Source organism: Perna viridis, chromosome 5 (genome assembly GCF_037379345.1).
Source record: "Perna viridis isolate PV_CMFRI_1.1 ecotype Kerala chromosome 5, ASM3737934v1, whole genome shotgun sequence".
Classification (NCBI taxonomy): Eukaryota; Metazoa; Mollusca; class Bivalvia; order Mytilida; family Mytilidae; genus Perna; species Perna viridis.
Genome location: NC_142449.1, coordinates 43134729 through 43155890, shown reverse-complemented (window position 1 = coordinate 43155890; position 21162 = coordinate 43134729). Strand labels below are relative to the sequence as shown.

Sequence of the window (21162 nt, the reverse complement as noted above, 5' to 3'; positions counted from 1 at the left end):
AAGTTACGCATGAAAAATCAAGTCCAGGTTAGACGAAAAGTGGAAGAAAAACTATGACAGGTTGAACAAATTAGTTTTCATGGTGCTGATTGAAACACCGTAACGATCCAAGAGTTCATGATGACGACTATAAATAACTTTTGTAGTGATGACCTCAATTATGCAGGTGCTGAAGTGATGTTGCCACAGATGAAAGGGAAGTTGACTGAACAAAGTGCACGTCAAGATATGAGGCTGATTTCACAATGTCTGTAGTATCCTTCATCTCAAGTTCTTTGGTACAGATGCAATGTATGAAATCCCCCAAACCGGAATTGTTTAACGATAATACGTAATCTATATGGCGGAACTGAGATTAAAGGATCTAGTTAAACGATGTTCTTCTATCTAGACCTGCATATTTGTGTCTGGGTGTTTTTGGAGTAACAACAAAGTATACTGTTATTGAGTCCGGATTTCAACTGAATATGGGGAATATAAGTATAAAGAATTGGAAATCATAGGTTTTAATGTATTGTATTCTGATTATATTCTTTCTTTCATTCTTTGAAAAGTTATTCTAAGAAACCAATAACATGTTTGTGTCTTTTAATTTAAAGTAGGTACTCTTAAATAAGTGCTAGTCTTATTTCAGTGCTTCTAGAAACACAAAGTAAAATGTATATATGACTATTTTGAACTCTCATACAGCTTCATAATGAAACAGTGAAAATCAACATTCATTTTGTGTTAATTTATTAAGGGGTATGTCAAGATACTTGCCATCATTTGTTCTACACGTACACATACTTGGCTTTTCATTTGGATGTTGCAATTTAAAAAAAAATATTATATAGATACATACAATTAGCTCTTTGAAAGAATCATAGTTCTTGATTTGTTGAAGTTGTTTGATTTTAGTTGGAGAAAAATGTATAATTTTCTAAAAAAAAAAGTTCAGATCTGAAAACAGAAATAATCATCGTTATGTGAGAATATAGCATATGTAACTGACAAAGCATCGTTTGCTTGGTGGGTTTTTCTACACCATGAATCACTTTACCATTAGCAGTGTCCAAATTTTATGTGGACTGGTACTTGAACAATATATGCCAACGCAGAGTCCATCAAGAAATACTATGAATTCTACTAGCCCATGGTTTCCCTATGCAATTTTAATACTGTACATGTCCTGCACATAAATATGATCAAACATACCTGCACTTATATATATAATCGTAAATTACCCACAATGCTGGCGTTTTCGTTTATATTCATTTGCATTATGGCGATTGCTACTGGCGGAGTATGACAAGATTAACCTTTCGGAGGACATGATGTCACTCCCAGTTTTTGCTTTGCTTTGTTTTGTTTTATTTTATTATTATTTTTTTTTTTTTGTGCTTTTTGTGGAAAAATCATATTGTTAGTGCTTTTTGTGTGACATCTTGTTTATCTCATCTTCAGTCTTTTTATGCAATCTTTTTTATTCAGTTTGTAACATTGTGTATGTAGATCGTACATTTTCCCTGTCTGATCATTGCCCCTGATCTCTGCTAGAATCTTGGTTTCCTTGATTACTCTTTCAAGTTAAGGCCGCATTTTCGGATTTTTACACATCTGAATCATTCCGCTGCTGACCCTTTCGTATTTTTTGCCCATTTTCCTCTTTGATTTCATTCTGACCTTGATTAAATGAACATTGAAAAATTGTAATAAAAGTCACCACAGACACCATGATACTGCAGATTAAGCAAAAAGTAAGGGAAAGAGTAAGATAATAAAACAAAATCCAATAAAAATAATTGACAGTCAAAATTTCATGTTTTCTAGTTTAATTTAAACATATTTATTTGCTCAATAATACAAGCAAGGGGACCGGATTCAAGTAAAAACAACATTATTCATACTTTCAAGATGTTGGTACGTAAATATTTACTGTGACAATGTACATGACAAACTCAGTGATAAGTGTACAGTCCTTGAACCGATCCGCGCAACGGTTTGACTGATCGATAACCGTTGACTGATTGATCGCTGACAGATCGATGACCGATCTGATCTGACGAATGAGTCATTAAAAAAAAACAAATGTAAAATAAAAGTATAAATTAATGTTCAAATTTATTGCATTATGTAAATATGTGTAAAATTAACAAAGAAAACATCGGAAAGCGTAATATATATTATGACCGCCCTGTAGTCACGTGATGCGATCACCGGTTAGATGGATCGGTTTGACGGATCGATGACTGATCGGAAACGGATTGGTGTTTGATGACTGATCGCAATTTTTGTTACACGGATCGGTCCAGGTACAGTATGATATAATAGAGCTACCCTGGTATTGCTCAATAAGTTGAACAACTTTGTTTATTTTGTATGCCATTGACATTGCTCGGTATATACTTCTAGCTCATACAGTGCATGCAGTGTATACAAAAAGGCAGAAATACCAATGAATTAGTATTATACATATCATTTTTTAACTCTACGGTTTGAATTTATAATTTTCACACACACACACACACACACACACACACACACACACACACACAGATGAATATATCTATTTCTATACAAATATAATAAACTTGTCATATAGTCATGCATACCGCATTTATTTGTTACATTGTTACATGGGGAAAATCAGAAATATCTCCTTAATAATATGATGAATTCATTTTATTTTGTGCAACCACTGGAAAACAAATAATCTAATAACTTTGAAGTTAACTTGAATAATGTTAGCAACATATCAAGAATTTATGATGTATAATGACCATAACATCTGCAGCTTTCCTTAAAAATGTTCACAAATTATTTTCAATCAAACATTTGAAGACGAGTGCGTTTCGAAAGAATTATAATAGCGTACGACTGTGTGTTACTTTTCATATAAACATTCACATATGAATAAAATTGGTATTTCATAAGGCAAATCGTTCCACTGAAAGTTCATGTGAATTCTCATTTCAGTACAATATCCATTTTCCTCTCGGGAGGGTTCTTTTGTAAACCGATTAGTAACATAGATTGGCTGTCGGCTGAATACCCAGATCCTATCACTTTCGCTTGCATAATCTGTACTGATCCACCGATCAAAAAAACCTGAAGAAAATTTAAAGTACTTTTATCAATATTATTCATTTCTAATCCATAGCATCGGAAAAGTGCTGAATCATTTAATAGAAATAGTAGCTGCAGTTGTCTTTACATTTTTAATATATTTGTTTTAAAGACAACCTTATAACAACTACAAAGATAATTTGCTTTTATATTTTTTATGTTAAATACTTTCATTGACAATACATTTTGTAGTTTTATAGATTTTGTTTTTATCGACAACCGAAATTCCAATGGGCACTATTCTTTCATTTCTACCAGTCGTTTAGAAAAGGCAACAATCCACAAAATTTATGTTTCTTTATCAAAAGAATAAATTTATTTAAAATCTTTCCTATTCATATGTACATTTTGAAACTATAAAATCCAAATTGTTGCAAAAACTAATTAATATGTCCAGTTACATTACTGTATTCGCAAGGCATTGCAGTAATCGTGATTTGTTTTAAACCTACTCAGATAAACCGTGATTACTTATGGACTTTCCATGATTCTCTCTCGGACACAGAGAAGGATGCACATAAACTTATGAATTTCACTCAAAACTTATCATATATTCTATGGAAAAATGCATCTTCGGAAAGATTGTCAACACTTTGCGCTTTACTTAGTTTCACACATGAATTGTCAGTATGAATGAAAACTTTAATGCATGAATGTCAGGTCGGAAAATGAAAATAACTTAGAATTTCTCATCTGTTTTAAATATTCTTTTCTTTTTTGGGTATAATTATATACCCCCTTTCAGTGATTCAATCATGTTGTAAAAGTTATGACTTTGCATGATATTTAAGGATTCCACAATTGGCACTTAGGTGTTCCTTCTCCTCTTTCTTTGATGTCATCTGAATTAAGTCAATAAATTTATTGGTTAATATAAAATATTCAAGAAAATAACTCTTACATCTTAATTAAACAATCGAATGAAAATGAACTCAACATCTTAAATTACTAGCTGAAAAACAGCCAAAAATATCATCTGTTTTAAAATTTCTACGGAGTAGCTCCAAGTCGGACTTTTTTCTTGCCAAGGAAATATGATAAGGTTTTCATGGCACTGGCTTACAACTGCAAAATTAACTTTTTTTCGATTTTCAAAGGCAATAACTTCTACAAGCCTTGGTAATTCAACTTTGACGTAATGGAGAATTTTGTTGCCTCATCATAAAGAACATTTCATCAATTGAAAAACCAAGGGAACCAGGATTCAAACAGTAATCAAAGGGTACACGAACCAAGGTTTCACTAACACATTCATAAGTTTCCTTTACTATAAATGTTAAAAAGTCGATTTTCAAAGTTTCACGTTGAACACCCTGGACAAATGATGTACCTAAGTTGCTTAAAATTAATTTGAACAAATAATACTGAAAAATCTTTACTTTTTTCACCTTCTTGCTTACTGACAGCACAGAGGCAAATTATTCATACATGTTAACAATATTCATAAAATTTAAAAATAATTTACGAAAATGATAATAAAGTACACATTTTCATCTTTATGTTGATTACTTTTGATCAACATACACACAGATTATACACATAGAATGCATATACCTATGTGCAGTGTGTGTTATTTTAATACTGCTTAGATGACTGGCCATTTGACCGTAATTAGTAATTGAGATCCAGGGACAAAGACTACACATGGAAAATAGACACACACACTACAAAAACATGAAATAAAGCAAAATAGCGCGTACAATGATACAAAGTGAACAGAGAGCCTTGCCTTCACTCAACTCTGAGAGATTTTATCAGTTGAATCCGTAAAATAATCGTTCTCTTATCTAAACCGCATTTCGAGTTGCTCATAAAACGTCAGGGCAGATGAAAGAGGAACGGGGTAAACCAACCGGTCCACATGGGGCCGAAAAATACATTATAATGGTCCACGGGTTCATAATGATGACCTTAAAACTCTAATTGTCATGACTGATCTTGTGTGCAACATAACCTTGTCACAGGAGACTAATTGTAAGAAGTCAACCGCGGTACAATAAGTTCAGATTGTTTCCACAAGCTCTGGTTAAGCGTGTGAGTATAATATTTAAACTGCATACGCATATGCTAAAAGTATGTTTCCACTGATTATTGAAAGTTGTACATACCGAGCAAGAAATGATCGTTTTTGTTCTCAAGTTTGATCGTGACTGTATACCCTTTCCATCGATCTCTAATAGTGGATCATTAGTATGAAATTTTAGTTTTTGTAGTGTCCTTCATCTCAAGTTCATTGGGTAGATACGATGTATAAAATCCCGGAATCTATGGTTGATTAGATTCACTATTTGTACAGCGGAAACTTATGTCACATAAATTTGGCTAAACGATTTTCCTTCTTTTTTAGTAGATACAAGGAGGGTAGTCTCATAAGAGTGAATGGACATGTCAGCGGCGAATAGCGAAGCTCAATTTGTTCTCATTGGAATGCCAACTGCCAACCATACTGTTGTCGATAAAAAACAATTCCAGCATTTGATAACATATTCTTCGATATAATTTTAAGATGATTTGGAGTTCCTACTAAGTACTACATATGTGTATCCAGATGTACTTTGAAGACTACTATTGACGTATAATGTTTTTCAGCGTTGGTTTCAAGTAGGCATGGGGTAGAGATGTTTGAAAGGTTAAACAATTATCGATGTTGATGCTATTATATCTCGATAATAATATAGCATTGTGAGTTTCTAGGATCTACATTGAATCGAACCTATTACGTGAGTAATACATGTTGTTGTATAAATGATGACCTTCCTGACAGCTGTTAATAGTTTCCAAAGAGACTTGGTAGTACATTGTTTAGATCAAGATACGATTCGTTTGTATGGACTTTTGAGGAATTAAAGAATTCAATACATTAATTACAATCGTCGACTTTTGTAGATAGACCGGAAGAAAGTAGAGCGGAGTTAAAGTCATCTTTTTTCATCTATAATCTATACTACTAATAGAAGATCGTCTGAATATAGCTGAAATATTGCTGCTCGGACGTTAAACCCCAACAAACAAACAAAACTAAAGGAAGAGGCCAAGTTTTGTGAGCCGCAACTCCTCTGAAACCATACAAGGTCGAATGCATTTGTGATATGAGACATAAATGTAGAGCTGTGTAGTTCCTATTTTTTTCTACGGAAAACGCGATTTTTTTGGAAACTATTCAAAGTCGATGACCGTTATTGGTCCGTGTGTTATAATACGCTCTCGCGCATGCTCAATCGACGTACTGCCCAGATAGTGTGTATTTTACGTTCATTTTTTGCTTAACTAAACGACATCCATCATTTCTTTGGGGTGCAAAACTAAGACATGGAAATGCGTAGAACGTGTCAAAATAAACTTCACCTTTTTTGTATAAACATATGCGCCGAAGTCCGGACCCTTCCCCTTTTTATGTGTAAATTTACATAACTGATAAACCCCCTACCCATTGATTTGTGTAATTTAAGAATGTATCATGCACCTTTTAACTGGGTAGAGCAGAACCTTAAAAAAATTAAAGGATGTTCAACACAACTCCCCCTTACGAAAAGCGGCTGGATCATCAATTACAAACAGGAACAGACATTTTCATACAGTTAGAATGTGTCGAAGTAAACATTCCCCTTTTATGTGTAATGAAACACCTGCACCTGAAGTCCCGGGGTAAACCTTCCCCCTGTTATGTGTTAAAACGTCTGCACCCAAAGACAAGGTCAAAGTCAGGATCACCCCTCATTTCATGTGTAAACCCCCTTTCCATTGTTTTGAGAAAAATATTGAATTATTTAAAATTTATGATTTTATTTTCCATCTTTTTTATTAGGTGCAGCGGAACATTAAAAGGATATTCGTTACCAACCTCATCCTCTGTCGCCCGACCCCTAAAAAAAGACTGGATCATCGATAACCAACAAAAAGAAAATGGCAGTCATGCCAACATTTCCCTGACGCAACGTCATTTTGTTTGAATCCGTTAAATTAATACTATGTCCACACTTTGCTCTATCAACCGCGATTTCGCGGGCATCCTCTACTTTTTATAATATTGGTTAAAAACTGCTGAAAAACGTGACAAACATTTTTATTTTTATTTATTTCATTCATTTTTTATTTATTTATTTATTTATTTATTTTTGCCTTTAAAAGACAAAACCTCTACTAAGGAGTTATTTTATGACTACTCCCCTATTGAAGTTTGAAAAATGAATTTGAAATTATAGCTTTATTCCAATGTCTTATTAATATGTGTGTAGAAACGAGACTATAAATACAAATTTTGCATAGTTTACCCCACGAAATTTATACCAACTTAGACTGGCAGTAGTCTAAAGGTGTTTGGGACTGGTGAGTATAGAACATATATAACAATAAAAGCAATAGCAGTCAATTAGATCCATTTTCTAATTCAAATTAAATCAGTATAAGCACGATTATTAATGAATTTAACAAAAGGTGTCCGATGTATATTTCTTACATATTTCTTGTTTGATTTATTTTGTTCTCAAGTACAACAAAAACTTAAGAAAATCACCTCAAACACACTTAACCCAAAAGCAAAAAACCACGGTTTATATCATATTATAATACTATAAGGCATATATCATTTAACCTATTATGACTGCTGTATACGCCTTTCAACAAATAATGTATCTTTGAAAGGTAATGGCTACAGGCTTTGCAACAATTAGTGCAACATCTATAGTGCTATACCTGGTCCTCACATTTCTTACATGAGTTAATGAGTTTGAATGTCATAAAATTGAATATATGATTAGGTTCAGACAAGTCAATGAACGTATGATAAAAAGAACAGTATAGATGTATTATTATACCAGTTAAAATTAATTCAAATCATTTGTTACTTTGGGTGTATGATTTTAGTTACTTAATGTTTTTTGTTGTGTATGTCTGTTTTCCATGTCTGGTCTTTGTCCCTGGATTAAATTATTTTGATTACCGCTATAACCTTGGTTCCCTTGATTACTCTTTGAATTTTTCAATTGATTAGTTTCTTGTGACATCATTTTGTATAGCCAGATGTGTAACATGTGATACTCATATGGCGCCCAATGCATATGAAAACAAATTGCAATCATATGATTATCATATGCTGATTTACTAAGATAATAATTTGATTTTCATATGATCTTCATGTGTAAAGTTTGGATTGGAAGCATATTATAATTCTATGATAAATATGCAGTAACCATATGTAAACAGAAAATTTTGATAACAATAACCTACTTGATTATATGATAATCATATAATTCCTGTGTGAGGCACTTTTGGCTGAGTAATTAAAAACGTTCTGTTACCCCCCTTTCCAGGTGTAATATGTTCGTCATTGTTGATCGTATAAATGTTTACAGGGTTGTCAGCGCATTAGTGTTAATTTACCCTTTTAAAATAATACGGTGTATATATAAAAAGGATACCGGTTTTATTTTCTGTACTTATTCTTTGACCCATAAATAAACTTACTGTAATGTGTGTTTGTGCTTATATTGTTTATTGCACGTTTCAAAAGCACTATTTTCGCCGATTATTTAGGTTCAGCAAGCATGACAGACAGTAAATCACAATCACGCTGGAAGATAAAACATAAAAGTGAAACACCACTTTTTACCTCTTGACAAAACATTCGTAAGGCTTAATCATAAGCATGTTCAACCCCGTCACATAATTAATGTGCCTGTCTAAAGCCAGGAACTTGTAGTCCAGTGGTTATATTCATTGTTACTCGTTTTACGTTTTTCTCTATTAATTATGTCGATATCTGTCTTTTATGTAAATCATTTGGGACCATTACAGCTTGCTTACGGTTTGGTGACCAGTAGTAGTTTAATTGTTCGTTGTTTGGTATCTGGTATCTGGATTACTGTTTCATTGTAAATCATACCACATCTCCTATTTTGATATGATGGTTAAATTACTATAAACATTATTCCCAGAAAACGTACACATATAAACAAACAAGCAGAGATGCTTAAAGTATATGGTATGTAGGAAATGTCTAAAACCTTATCATCAAAGCAAATCATTGATACAGATCGTAACGTTTTGTAACAACAACACAGTTGCAGGTTTTGTATATATCATTTCTGCATCACAATAAAGAAGAGTTTAAAATAATCAGGTTTAAAAGATTTAATATAAAATGTGCCTACTAAATACCTTGGCATCAGAAAAGTTCTTACCTCTGTAATGAAGTAATATGTCTTCAAACTCAGAGCAGGTTCCTGAAACTAAAATTGAAAACAAGTTAATCAGTTGTTTGAAATGACTTTCGTATTCACTTTCGCAAGTAAATGTAAATATAAATGTTGTATTGTGTACCGTTATATTGTATATTTATACTAACTACTTGTGCGTCTCTGCGTATTTCTCCTTTACGTTTCGGAAGCAAATTTTGTTATGTTACCTCAAGATTAAAAATATCGTGATTCTAATGGACAAAAAATAGACCATCATTACTAATCCATTTATTAGTATGGGGCACCAATAAGCAATAAAATGTGGTATATTTCAAGTTTTTGTCGATTTTACCGTACAGGTAATTACTTATGCTTACTTCATTCCTGTGCATCAAGTAACGCTTCTGTTTAAAAGATCCTGATTAACATTAACAAAACAAATATAGGCTTGTTCTTGAACACATACATCTTTGTAGAAAATATAAAGGCAATGAAAACAGAGATGACCACTGTATGCAAAGAAATGGTGTAGATATAATCTGTGCCCATATTGTAAATAGCTGGACAACCTTCAAATCTATTGAACGCATAATAATAAAAAATTATACTTACTGCTTTTAACAAGGAGTCTGGACTTCAACAATGTATAGATAAGGGATTTGGCATCCATAACAATTAATTCTACTAAATGTACATGTATGTACAATAGATTTTTAATCAACAGACATCATTTTGCTAAGCTGACAAAGAAGTGGAAATTGACAAAATCTGAAGTGAACATACATTTATGTAATTAAACAGTGGAATATGGATTTGAACATGGAGAGTTCTGTTTCATGTCTGAGAATCCAATATGAAATGAAAGAGTAATCACATACACTTTATAAATCCCATAGCAGAGGTCCAATTTAACCCAAATAAAATTCAGTATCCTAAGCAATTTTAAGTGGGTGGGAAACTCAGAAACCAGCTTTGGACACCAAATCCCAAAAGATAAGACCGCGCTACATTTTCCTCTGAAGTCTCTGTTCGTCATATTATGTTTTGTGTTCCGTTTATTTGTTTTTATTATAATACACACTTGCTTATATGTTGATACGTAAACAATCCAAGAGAGACGTTATTTAAGAACGGATATTATTGACTATTACCTTTTTCCTCCTGTGCACTCAAACTTGCATACATGTAAGGCAAATGCAGTTACACAACCCAGGGCAGAAAAATGTATAGATCTCAACATTACCTGTTGGTAAGAAAAAAACTTTTTGCTAGATATAAAAAAACACACGATATTAAAAAGCTTGAAATTTCTACAAGACAAGTTAACAATTTAAGACCTCTTGTCTCAATTCATTGCACGTTTTTTTTGTAAACGAATCCTTGTAGAAAAAAAGCTAATATAATGGAGCTATAATGTCAAACACATGTACATACATCTACAAATGGTAGTTTAACTCTTGAACTTGACATACACTTTAATAAAAGCAATGATAAAATTATGAAATGATAAAACTTCTAAAAAGACAAAACAGCTCGATACAAATACATATACCTAGGAAAAGATTCTTAATACTTGGTAAAAATGGTTAAAAAAAAACGATTCTAAATCATTTTTTAATATAACGAAGAACATATTGTCAAAATGTTGGAATTTTTTATCAACATATTTGTTCAGTGTAGTGAACCTGTTTTTCAAACGACGATCAATATTCAAATAGTGAATATGACAGCTCATGTGTTATACTAGGGCTTACCGAAAATATAAATACATTTTGTACCATTTCAGATTTCTAACAATTAGGCTTTTTGAACATGTTGCGTCGAGATTAAAGTCATCACTACGGACGTTTTATGATAGTTATGAACTCGTAGATCGTAATGGTGTATCCATCTGCACCATGACAATTTATTTGATTACCACGTCATAGTTTTCCTTTAAACTTTCGTGTGCCTACGACTGGACATTTTATAATCATGTAGGTGGATGTTTCTAGAAAAGTAGAAGACGCTTACCGTACGGGTGGACCTGGTCCATGCTCCAAGTTTTTAGTGTAGTCCAGGTTGTTAATTTACCTTTGTTTCCTTGTACGTGTTATTTTGGTTATCTCATGTTCTTTATTGTGTGTGTCTGTTTTTCATGTCAAGTCTTTATCCTTGGAATATATTATTTTAATTTTTTATTTGAAACCTATATCCCTTGATTACTTTTTAAACATTCATCAATTGCTTTCAAATATCAATATACGCAGTAGTACAGTGAAAGGCATAAATAAAAGCCATCAATTGCAAGAATTTTAAGCTTATAGGAAACGCAAGACTTATCAACGCCATTGCTCGATCATGACAAGAACAAAAACAAATAAATGCACTATAAATTCTTTTAAAAAATAAGCTTATCAGCAATATGGCCTGGTGTTATTTCCACAATTTCGTGTCATGAGGTTTTAACATTTTAAAATGCTTTCAATAAGAAATCATTGTTCTCTTCCATGTCTCAACTGGGTGACTATAAATGGAAAGTGTCTGAATTAGCCAAAAATAAAATATCGCATACGTATTTCGAAGCATCAAATTAAAAGATTAATGTGATACTTTTTAACGCCTCATTGCCTTAATTTTACTTCTGTCTGCTTCATTGTGTATATAGATCGTCTTTGTTTTCTGTTTTAGTCATGTACTTAGATTTCGATGTATCTGAAGTGTACCACTGACGCTTCGGTATTTGCCGATATTGTTATCCATTCTTATTTTTTACAATAATTATATGTTTGTAAACAATTGCAGAATGTATGAGGTTCAGAGTACCAACAATTTTTTATGCAGAATGAAAATATTAGATAACTGCATGGACATTTCTATATGAGAACAAGATATAATCCAACTACTTTGTTTTAAAGACTCTGTGGCATAATGCTTTCTCCCTGCAATAAAACAATCGGATTAAAAACATGATTCATTACAACAGTATACATATAACTTAGTCTTCATAAGCATCATATCGATGAAGCTGTATCTTGAATAAAGAGAAAACCGAAGAATATATGTGTCACATTTTAGAAACTAGCCAAACTATAGAACAGAAATAAATTTAGTGAAAAAAATACATTAACATTTGAACTTTACTGCCTACTTTTAAACACGAATTATGATATATTATGTTTTGAAAATAACGTGCACATATTGGATGCTTTTATTTTAGATTAAATTCTATAACCGTTTAATGTATGGAAGAATTTGTGTTATAGTGTATGATGTATAGGATTAGAGTGCGTTATAACGTATTAGATATAGGTCTAAGCTTCGGTTAAACATATGATATATAGGCCTAGGGTGCATTATTACATGATATATTACAATGGTACGGTTTAACATATGATATATATAGGCCTACGATCCGTTATAACGTATGCAAAAAGAGTCTAGATATATGAAATAAACTACTTTATGTTTTTTGCAAAAGTAATGTGCAGCATTTGTGCTTTTAAGCAAAGAATAAGGGCACAAAGCGTACTGCATTTTTGAATCAAATGTTTAAGATTTTTACCAGAAGTGAATAAATGTAGATCGTTTTTTATGCAGGTTATGATCATATTTAATACAGTTCAGTCATTACAAGGGCGAACAATAAGAAAAACACGACAATACATTTGCTATTTAACACTAGAATTGTTTATGTTTAGTATCATGACTAGTATCAATTTGTTTTGTTTTGTCCGGAACGTTTATCTGGTGTATTAAATCTGATTAGTTTTATATCTTACCTTCACATACATACAGTCTTTGATAATTACAAGAAATATCATTCCAACCTCGATCAAATATTTCAAGACAATCTTCATCATTTATATCGTTGGGTTCTCCAACGACCCAATCAACATGGGTAATATTCTGTCGGGTTGTGCTCCATATCCATTCGCCTTCATTTTCAAAATCTGCTCCACCGATGAAAAACCCTGTCAAATCGTGGAACATGTTTGATTGCAATTTCATTGTATTATTATTATTTTGTTTTGATTTAGTTTTATTCTTTACTGTGTTTTATTTTTGTGTGGTATTCGTAGTTTTGATCTATATTTTCGATTAGTCATTGGAAATACCGAATTTTATGGTAACAAACTATGTTGCACTCGATAGATGACTGTTGATACATTTTTGTCCGTTATGAAAATCTGTAGCTATTAGAATAATATGTCAGTTTGTCAGCTCACGGCTACTCAGGTTTTTTCAATGAACGACGAGGAAAGCGAAAGAGTTGTCAATATTTACTCTATCAACAGAAAGTAAACAGAAAGTGAAAACGAAACCATACATACAAAGGCAAGTAATTCATGACTTGGGATAGGCGCATAATGTCCCACCTTTTTAAAAACTGTCCACTGTGGAAAAATTATCACACAATTAAACAATCTAAAAAAATAAAATAGATCAAAAAGATATGAGTCCCTCGTTGAGACTAATTATACGTTATACAAATGCACAAACAAATGACTACTAGTAGTTAACTCACATGCCAGCCCCAGACCAGTTTAAACCCACAACGCGTTTGCTTAGGTATATATCAAAAATGTTGACCGAATCTGTTCTTGAGATGTTTCCTATTCCCATGATAGTGTCGTTAAGACCGATAGGATAAACCGTCGTTAATTACCGTATACATTCCAATTCAACCAATCTACGGAAATAGCGGAATTTGGGATAATATTTTCCCGACTATTCATAAACTATACCTTTACTCTGCTCATTTGATCAGGATCTTAATTATAAAAGGGGGTGGATGGGAAACATACAGTTTGTACAGGACAAAACACTCGATGTGGTGAAGACGTTGTGGATATCTGAACTGGGGATTATTTCACATCATTCACTTCAAATTCAATTTATCAATTTAATAGCAAATGCTTTCGTTACTACTATCAAAATTTCCACCAAGTTTTACTTATAACTCATTCGATGTTTCATTTTTATGTAGGCAACAGTTGAGCTCTAAGTCATCTGTTAAGTGCTATTCTTGTTTAAAATGCATAACGACCAATTATTGATGTATTGTGTTAAATTGGTTCTAACATTCATTAAAACGATATCAAATCTGAAAGTTTAATAACCAGTTATTTAGGATATTCACGTGCACGTTAACTTCATTTATTAATAAAAAGTCCACGTTTAGTAATGTAAGACCACCCGAATCATATAGACCAAAGAGAACTTGCACAGAATTAAATATGTAAAAAAACAGAGAAAGTTACATTTAATTTCATTCGGTGGTAAAAGAAAAGTTCTGGATACAAAAATAGCCACCCCATATTCATAAAAGGCAAAACTTATTACGTGTATTTGCTATGGAAAACTCAAATCATTCAATTAAAATCTAAGAAAAATCTTCAATATTTCATACATTTTCTGTAAAATTCCGTTTAATAGTGAAATCGGAGAAACGTATAATAGAGGGTTCATTTGTACCCTCTGCATGGAAGTACAGAACATACTTACTGTATCCCGTGCTCAAATTTTGTACAGCACTTTTCAAGAATGATATTGCGCCGCTTGATTTGGGTTCCGCAAGCATGCCGGATCGTGATTCACAGTCAAGCTGGAAGATATGATTTTTTTCACTTTTACGACAGGTCAAACATGCTCGTTACGTTTATAATTATTCCACATCATTCTACTACAAGATCACTAAAATGCAACAAAGCAACACACGCGAACACAGACAAACAGACAATGATGTTGATAATATATGTAGTAAATGTTTAAATCATTATCATCATTAGTGGTATTATAAATGACTGGTTAAAACAGAATTACCGAACTGATTAACTTCAGGTAAAAACCAACAGGAATAGTCAAAAATGAAAGTCCATGGAACAAATTGTAATACCCGCTTCAGTTACGGTTAATTATTGCCGGTACATTAAAATATAAAAAGGCTGCAAGAAATTGCAACAGGCAAAATTGCTAACTCAAGCAGTACAGAAGATATGAATAATAAACAAGTGATAAAAGTTACATCCAAAAGAAAAAATGGAACTAAACCAGTGGCGGATCATATAATGTCCTAGAACCACCCCCCTTTTCCTTAGGAACCTCAGCTTGCATCCCTCATTTTCAAAGTGTCTGGATCCGCCCTTGTAAACACAAATAAAACATGCGAACACACAGACAGAAGAGAAGAGGTGAATTTAAATACTGGTCTTAAACTTTGTTGGGAACACGTGTCAGGTTAAAGATAAACATAGTAGAATATGAATCTTAGTGCTATTGATGATATGATGAAAACCAATCATCTTTTTTCCGTTTTTGTGATGAACAGAATATTAATAAAAACAAATATGGATATCGGAAATAAAACCCTGTATAGTGTATAACACGTATTTATTTTTATAATATTTGTCACTAGCGCACTATAAATTCAGAAAAGTGTCATCTACCTCTTGCATTCCTTAACAGCTGAGAAATGTTAACACCATTCACAGGGGAACCAGGTATATTACCGTACACGAACGGGAAACTTATAGTTTTGAAATTAAGATGGGTTCGTTTGTCATAATATGTTTGCACTGAGATGACTACTGCCACTAACATAAATACAAATAGACGGATTCCTTATTCTCTATGCTGATACAGTCACCATGCTGACGTTGTTATTCAGATGTTGGTGTGTGCTTATTTTTTTTTAATTTTATGAGAACAACAGAATAATACTGCTTCATTATATAGATAGCAGTGATTTACCGAATGTTCCCAATGCAAAAAAACAAACAAACAAACAAACAAACGAATGATAATTCACACTGTAAAATAAATTCGATAATTTCACTTCCTCGCGCCAAAACTTCACAACACTAATATCAATCCGCTGGTCACAAAAAGTAAAATTCATATCGAAAATAGCAATGAAAAATAGATTAAATCTATATAATTAATAGGATAATCAATTGGTTGTCATGAATAACCAAAATATGATCACTCGTGCCAAGAACGCATAAAGTTTTAACTCGTGCACGGAACAAATTCCGCACACTCGTTAAATCTAAGTGTTCTTCGGCACTCGTGATCATATTTTGGTTATCCACTCTTTCCAATTAATTATCCTATTAATCTTGCATTTCTAGGTATATGGACTGTACTTTTTAAATTGATTTTCAATGCTTCTTTAATTTTATAAACTGTTATTATATTATATTTACTGTTTTATAAGTATCGATGATTTAAAGGTTTATCATAAAATGTGTCTACTGAGTCGTATATACCTTAGCATCAGAAAAGTTTTTAAACTCTGCACTGAAGAAAAAAGCCTTGTTTTCAAATTCTAAACAAGTTCCTGAAACAAATATGAAGACTATTGTATCGGTAGTTTGAAACAAAATACACATTTGTATGCGGTGGTAGACATCAAGTGAGAAGACTGTCCAAAAACAAAACCACGAAAACTCGTCACAAATATCGATATTGATTAACTTACCGATATAAGTAAAATATTTTATAAAACACCTAGACATATATAACCTTTCCTATCAGTTAATATAACATCACATAAATGTTGTATCGTATATTATTATACTGTTTATCTACACGAATTACTTATTCTTCTGCGGGCATTTTTCTTCTGTAATGTCACATCAAGGTTAAATACATCATGATCATCTTTACCAAAAACTATCGTAATCATTAATTATGAGATATCAATATTGTATTGCATATTCCTGAACGGGTATACGTTAAAACACGAAGGATGAAAAATATAGCGCGCTTTCTTTTTGCCTTTCCCTGTTTTTTTTTTTCGCAAATGATTATCATTTTTCATCAAAAGTACAAACTTCAGAAAAGGGGTCTATTTTATGAAGTCAAAATAAAAGTGAAAGTAGAAGTATATTTTCAGTTCGACATGTTCTGGTGTACCAAAGTTCATGCCTTTTTTCTTTCTAAAAAGAACCTAAAAATAATATTTGACATTTCTAATTGGAAAAACAACATGGTCAAAAGTCAGATCAAAACTCCTTGTCTATTTCTTTTTAAATCATGAAATTATAAGGTTTACTATAGAAGCCTATGGGGCAAAGAATACAAGACTGAGACAAATAGAGATTCCAGATCCCGGAAGTAAACAATAAATGGCAGATCGGTCTTTGGATTTCAATACGATCTACATTGGAAATTCCGGAAAGGAAGTTGAAACTAGAAAGTGATTTACAAACACTATGCGGTACATGTTTTTGCTTTTGATTTACTTAAGGATGCTTACTTCACTTTTGCCTTTTGTAATGCGTCTTCGATTAGCATGATATGCTAATTATATTTTCCTCTCAGATTTCTACATGTTATTTCCTTTTTCCGTTAAATTTTCTTTTTTGTTCATAAATATTTGCTGACATGTGAATACAAACAGCGTAGCGACTGTGCAGGCGGTATTGCCATTGATGTCACAGCGGTACGAGTTCGAGTCCCGTTGAGAGAACGCAAAAAAATTGCTTCGCAAATTTGACAGTTCTAGCATTGTTGGATATTTTTTTCAGACCCTTACGCTATTTTCCCTGTATCAATTTGATCCGATGGGGCAGTGTAGCGAATAGAGTCGTCACATTCTGAGACGTTTGTATTTTATTGATTTGATGTGACATGTATCCTTAATTTGATCCTTAACAACATCTACAAAACAACCCCAAGGTAGCCTTATACATATATGTATTCGTTAAAGCATACATCATGTACTTAGTTACAGACCTAGATTAATTCTACAAGGAGGAATGATCCGACCAAATAAAGCTATATTAAAAATTTTATCATACGAAGAGGAAAGACCCGGCCAGCGAAAGCTTTTTTTATATAGCCTATCTAAATGGTCAAGGGCGCTGTATTTGTACAGGCGGTGTTGCCATTGATGTCACACCGGTACGAGTTCGAGTCCCGCGGAGGGAACGACAAAAAAAACTTGCTTCGAAAATTTGGCAGTTCTGAAATCGTTGGGAATTTTTCAGACCAATCTGTGCTTACTTTATCTTCCCTGTACCAATTTGATCCGATGGAGCAGTGTAGCGAATAGAGTCGTCACATTCTGAGACGTTGTATATAAAAGGTAACATTTAGATTGAGTATTTCTAATAACCGATATATTTTTCAGCATAAAAATCACGAAGTTTAAGATCAAAATATAGATTCTGAAGCTAAATGACACAGTGAATGATGGTACTTGTATCAAAGGCACATACAACTTAATGATTAGGAAAGAGAACGAGGGTATTTTCTTTCAAAAATTGGAAATGAATTAAATGTGGAAAACAATGAACAAAAGTCAAATTAAATTAAAGCAGCACAGTGTATTGATGTATACCATAGTGCTGTACCAGCTTTAGACCAGGACCTAACAATAAATTATTTTTTTCTTGTTAATTCAGTCTGGAGAAATTGCTTGTAAGTTATACATCCAAAGCTTTCCCGTGACTTCTTTTACTCTTTGAGGTTTTTTAATTCATTATGATCTATGATCTCTGTTCTTATCAGGGCATCTCTTGGACTCAAAAGTATACGGAATGCCGGAATAGGTGCCTAAGACTTTGCGGAGCTTAGGATGTTTTTGAATGGCTTCCTAATACGGAAGGAGTAGTAGGAGGAGTTGTCCAAAGGCTGGATGGTAAGTCTTTGATGGAACCACTGTCTTTCTCGTTCTTATTTCTTATCATTTGGTTATTTGTGCCTTTGATAAAGGTACCAATATTCACTGCGTCATTCAGCTTCGGAATCTTTGTTTTGATCTTGAACCTCGTAAATTGTATGCCTAAGAAGAAGGATATCGGTTATTCGAAATATTCAATGTAAATTTTACCATTATTTGGTGATGTTGATCATATTTTGACGTTTATATATATATTGTATAAGGTAATTAACAACTACCTTCTTTATTCTGGCCTCCTGCGCAATCAAGTTTGCATAAATGTCCAACAAATGTTGTTACAAAAACCAGGGCAATAAAATGTACAGATCTCATCATCACCTAAAAAACTATTACTAAATTAAAAAAAAGATATTAAAAAGCTTGAAATTGTTACGACCTTTTGTCTTACTTCGTTGCATATAAGTTTTAGTCAAACGAATCAATGTAAAAATGCTAGTAAACTGAATCGATAATGTTGAAATTTTGTACTTCAGCTACAAAAGGTATTTTAACTCTAGTAGGAGAAAAACACTCTAATCAATTATTTCTACTCTATACAACATTTTATAGGCATATATACTATCAATTATTTGTCAGAAATATAAATTTTAGGAAACTAAACATTCTTCAAATGCATCGTTATGTCATGACAAATTAATACAAAAATACAAATTCTAGTGTGAAAACAAATCGAAGATGAGGAAAAAGTCAGTAACAATCACGGAAAAATAAGCTCTGAAACAAAACGAACTTACCAGTCACCTGGCTCTATGTTACTTAAATAATTACTCGTCCCTAAAGTTTTAAAATTCTTAAATGCTTTTACTGTCATGCTATCGTTCCTTCTATGTCTCAATTTACTGATTTTAAAAAGAATCTGTATAAACTTGCCAAAAATAGAATAGTGCATACGTATTTCTATGTGTTAGATTTCAAAAATAAGTATAATACTTTTAAAGGCCTCATTGTTCCTTAATCGTTTTACAATCAACATCAGGTACATGATTTAAACCAACATAAAATCAACCCAGTGAAAAATTAAACTATCGATTACATTTTGATTAAAATATAGACACAAAATAATTGTCATATACGATAAATACTCCCATATTTTGATGTGCGTTTAATGGTATACCACTGTCCGTCTGTCCGTTCGCCCACATTTGGTACATTAAACACAAATGCTTCGAGGAGGTGTTTAATCCATGTTTAATCAAAACATTTGGTAGTATAGACTAACAATATACGAAATAGAGGAAATGTAGCTATTTCGCCTATCTTTGTATGATGTTCGCCTTACATAGTAGATAACTTTATGTCTGTTTCAGAGAATGGCAGACGTCGTGCTAGCAACCACGATTAAAACAAACTCTGAGTTGTTCACCTTACTATGTTTATAAAACTATGAGATGTGTATGATTGCTTAAGAGACAGTTGTCCATCCAACATCAAGCAATGAACAATTAAATTTGTACATTGATTGACAAAACCCACACCATTAAGCCAGCTGTAAAAGAACCCCGAAAATGATGTTAAACTATTCATAAGACGAAAACCGACCAAATCTATAGAAAAAACGTAAAACGAATAACAATGAACATAACAATCCACAACAACCAGTGGACAAGAATCTCCTGGTTTGTGACAGACACATAAAGTAAGACAGAAGAAAAAAAGCTGAATCTACCTCGAAAAAGTAGTCCAACTGATATGCATATTTTCTTCACTCAAATAAAATGGCTGGAATTTCTACAGAGGGAAAAACATTAAAACGAATAAAAATAATTTGACATTTAACAGTAAATCTTTATTGTCAATGAAACGTTAACGAAGGTTGGATGGAATGAACTTGTGATTAAAGAAAAAAAATATAGAATCACCGTAGTTTGATGAAATGTTGGTTAGGAGACATATACATTTCTATTTTTCCTTATGAAACCAACCTATATTAAATAAGAGAACAAAAACAAATGGTGAGAAATATTTCAGTCGGATGGACAACTGAGTTATAGAAATGTGAACTATTGTAACATCTTTTTTTTTTTTCCATTTTCGTCCATGTTCATCTTACTTGACCACACTTGATTTCAGCTTGAACTGACAATGATAATTGTTAAATCAAATTCAAATTTGTATAAAATGTATCAAAAACAATATCAATAGTTCGAAGGTCAAGAGTCATATTGTGACCAATGACTCGCCTCTGCCTCCTTTCCATCCTCCTGGTTT

At 32.5% G+C, this 21162-nt stretch overlaps 1 protein-coding gene across 6 annotated transcripts; it reads right to left on the bottom strand.

The window, feature by feature from the left end:
- Positions 1–2581: 2581 nt before the first annotated feature.
- Positions 2582–19814, bottom strand: LOC148617816 (perlucin-like protein). 6 transcript variants are annotated; one of them, XM_088585395.1, is made up of 9 exons: positions 19689–19814; positions 19173–19272; positions 16535–16605; positions 14772–14871; positions 9897–13237; positions 9288–9335; positions 8911–8997; positions 8572–8677; positions 2582–3090 (listed from the first exon to the last, which is right to left on the bottom strand). In XM_088585395.1, the coding sequence occupies exons 2-5, from the start codon at positions 19267–19269 to the stop codon at positions 13035–13037; spliced, it is 471 nt and encodes a 156-aa protein (XP_088441521.1). In that variant the 5' UTR covers positions 19270–19272; positions 19689–19814; the 3' UTR covers positions 2582–3090; positions 8572–8677; positions 8911–8997; positions 9288–9335; positions 9897–13034. The 6 variants fall into 6 exon arrangements, with proteins under 6 accessions (XP_088441521.1, XP_088441520.1, XP_088441519.1 ...); XM_088585394.1 differs by having other exon boundaries at positions 10436–13237; XM_088585393.1 differs by lacking the exon at positions 8911–8997.
- Positions 19815–21162: the final 1348 nt, after the last annotated feature.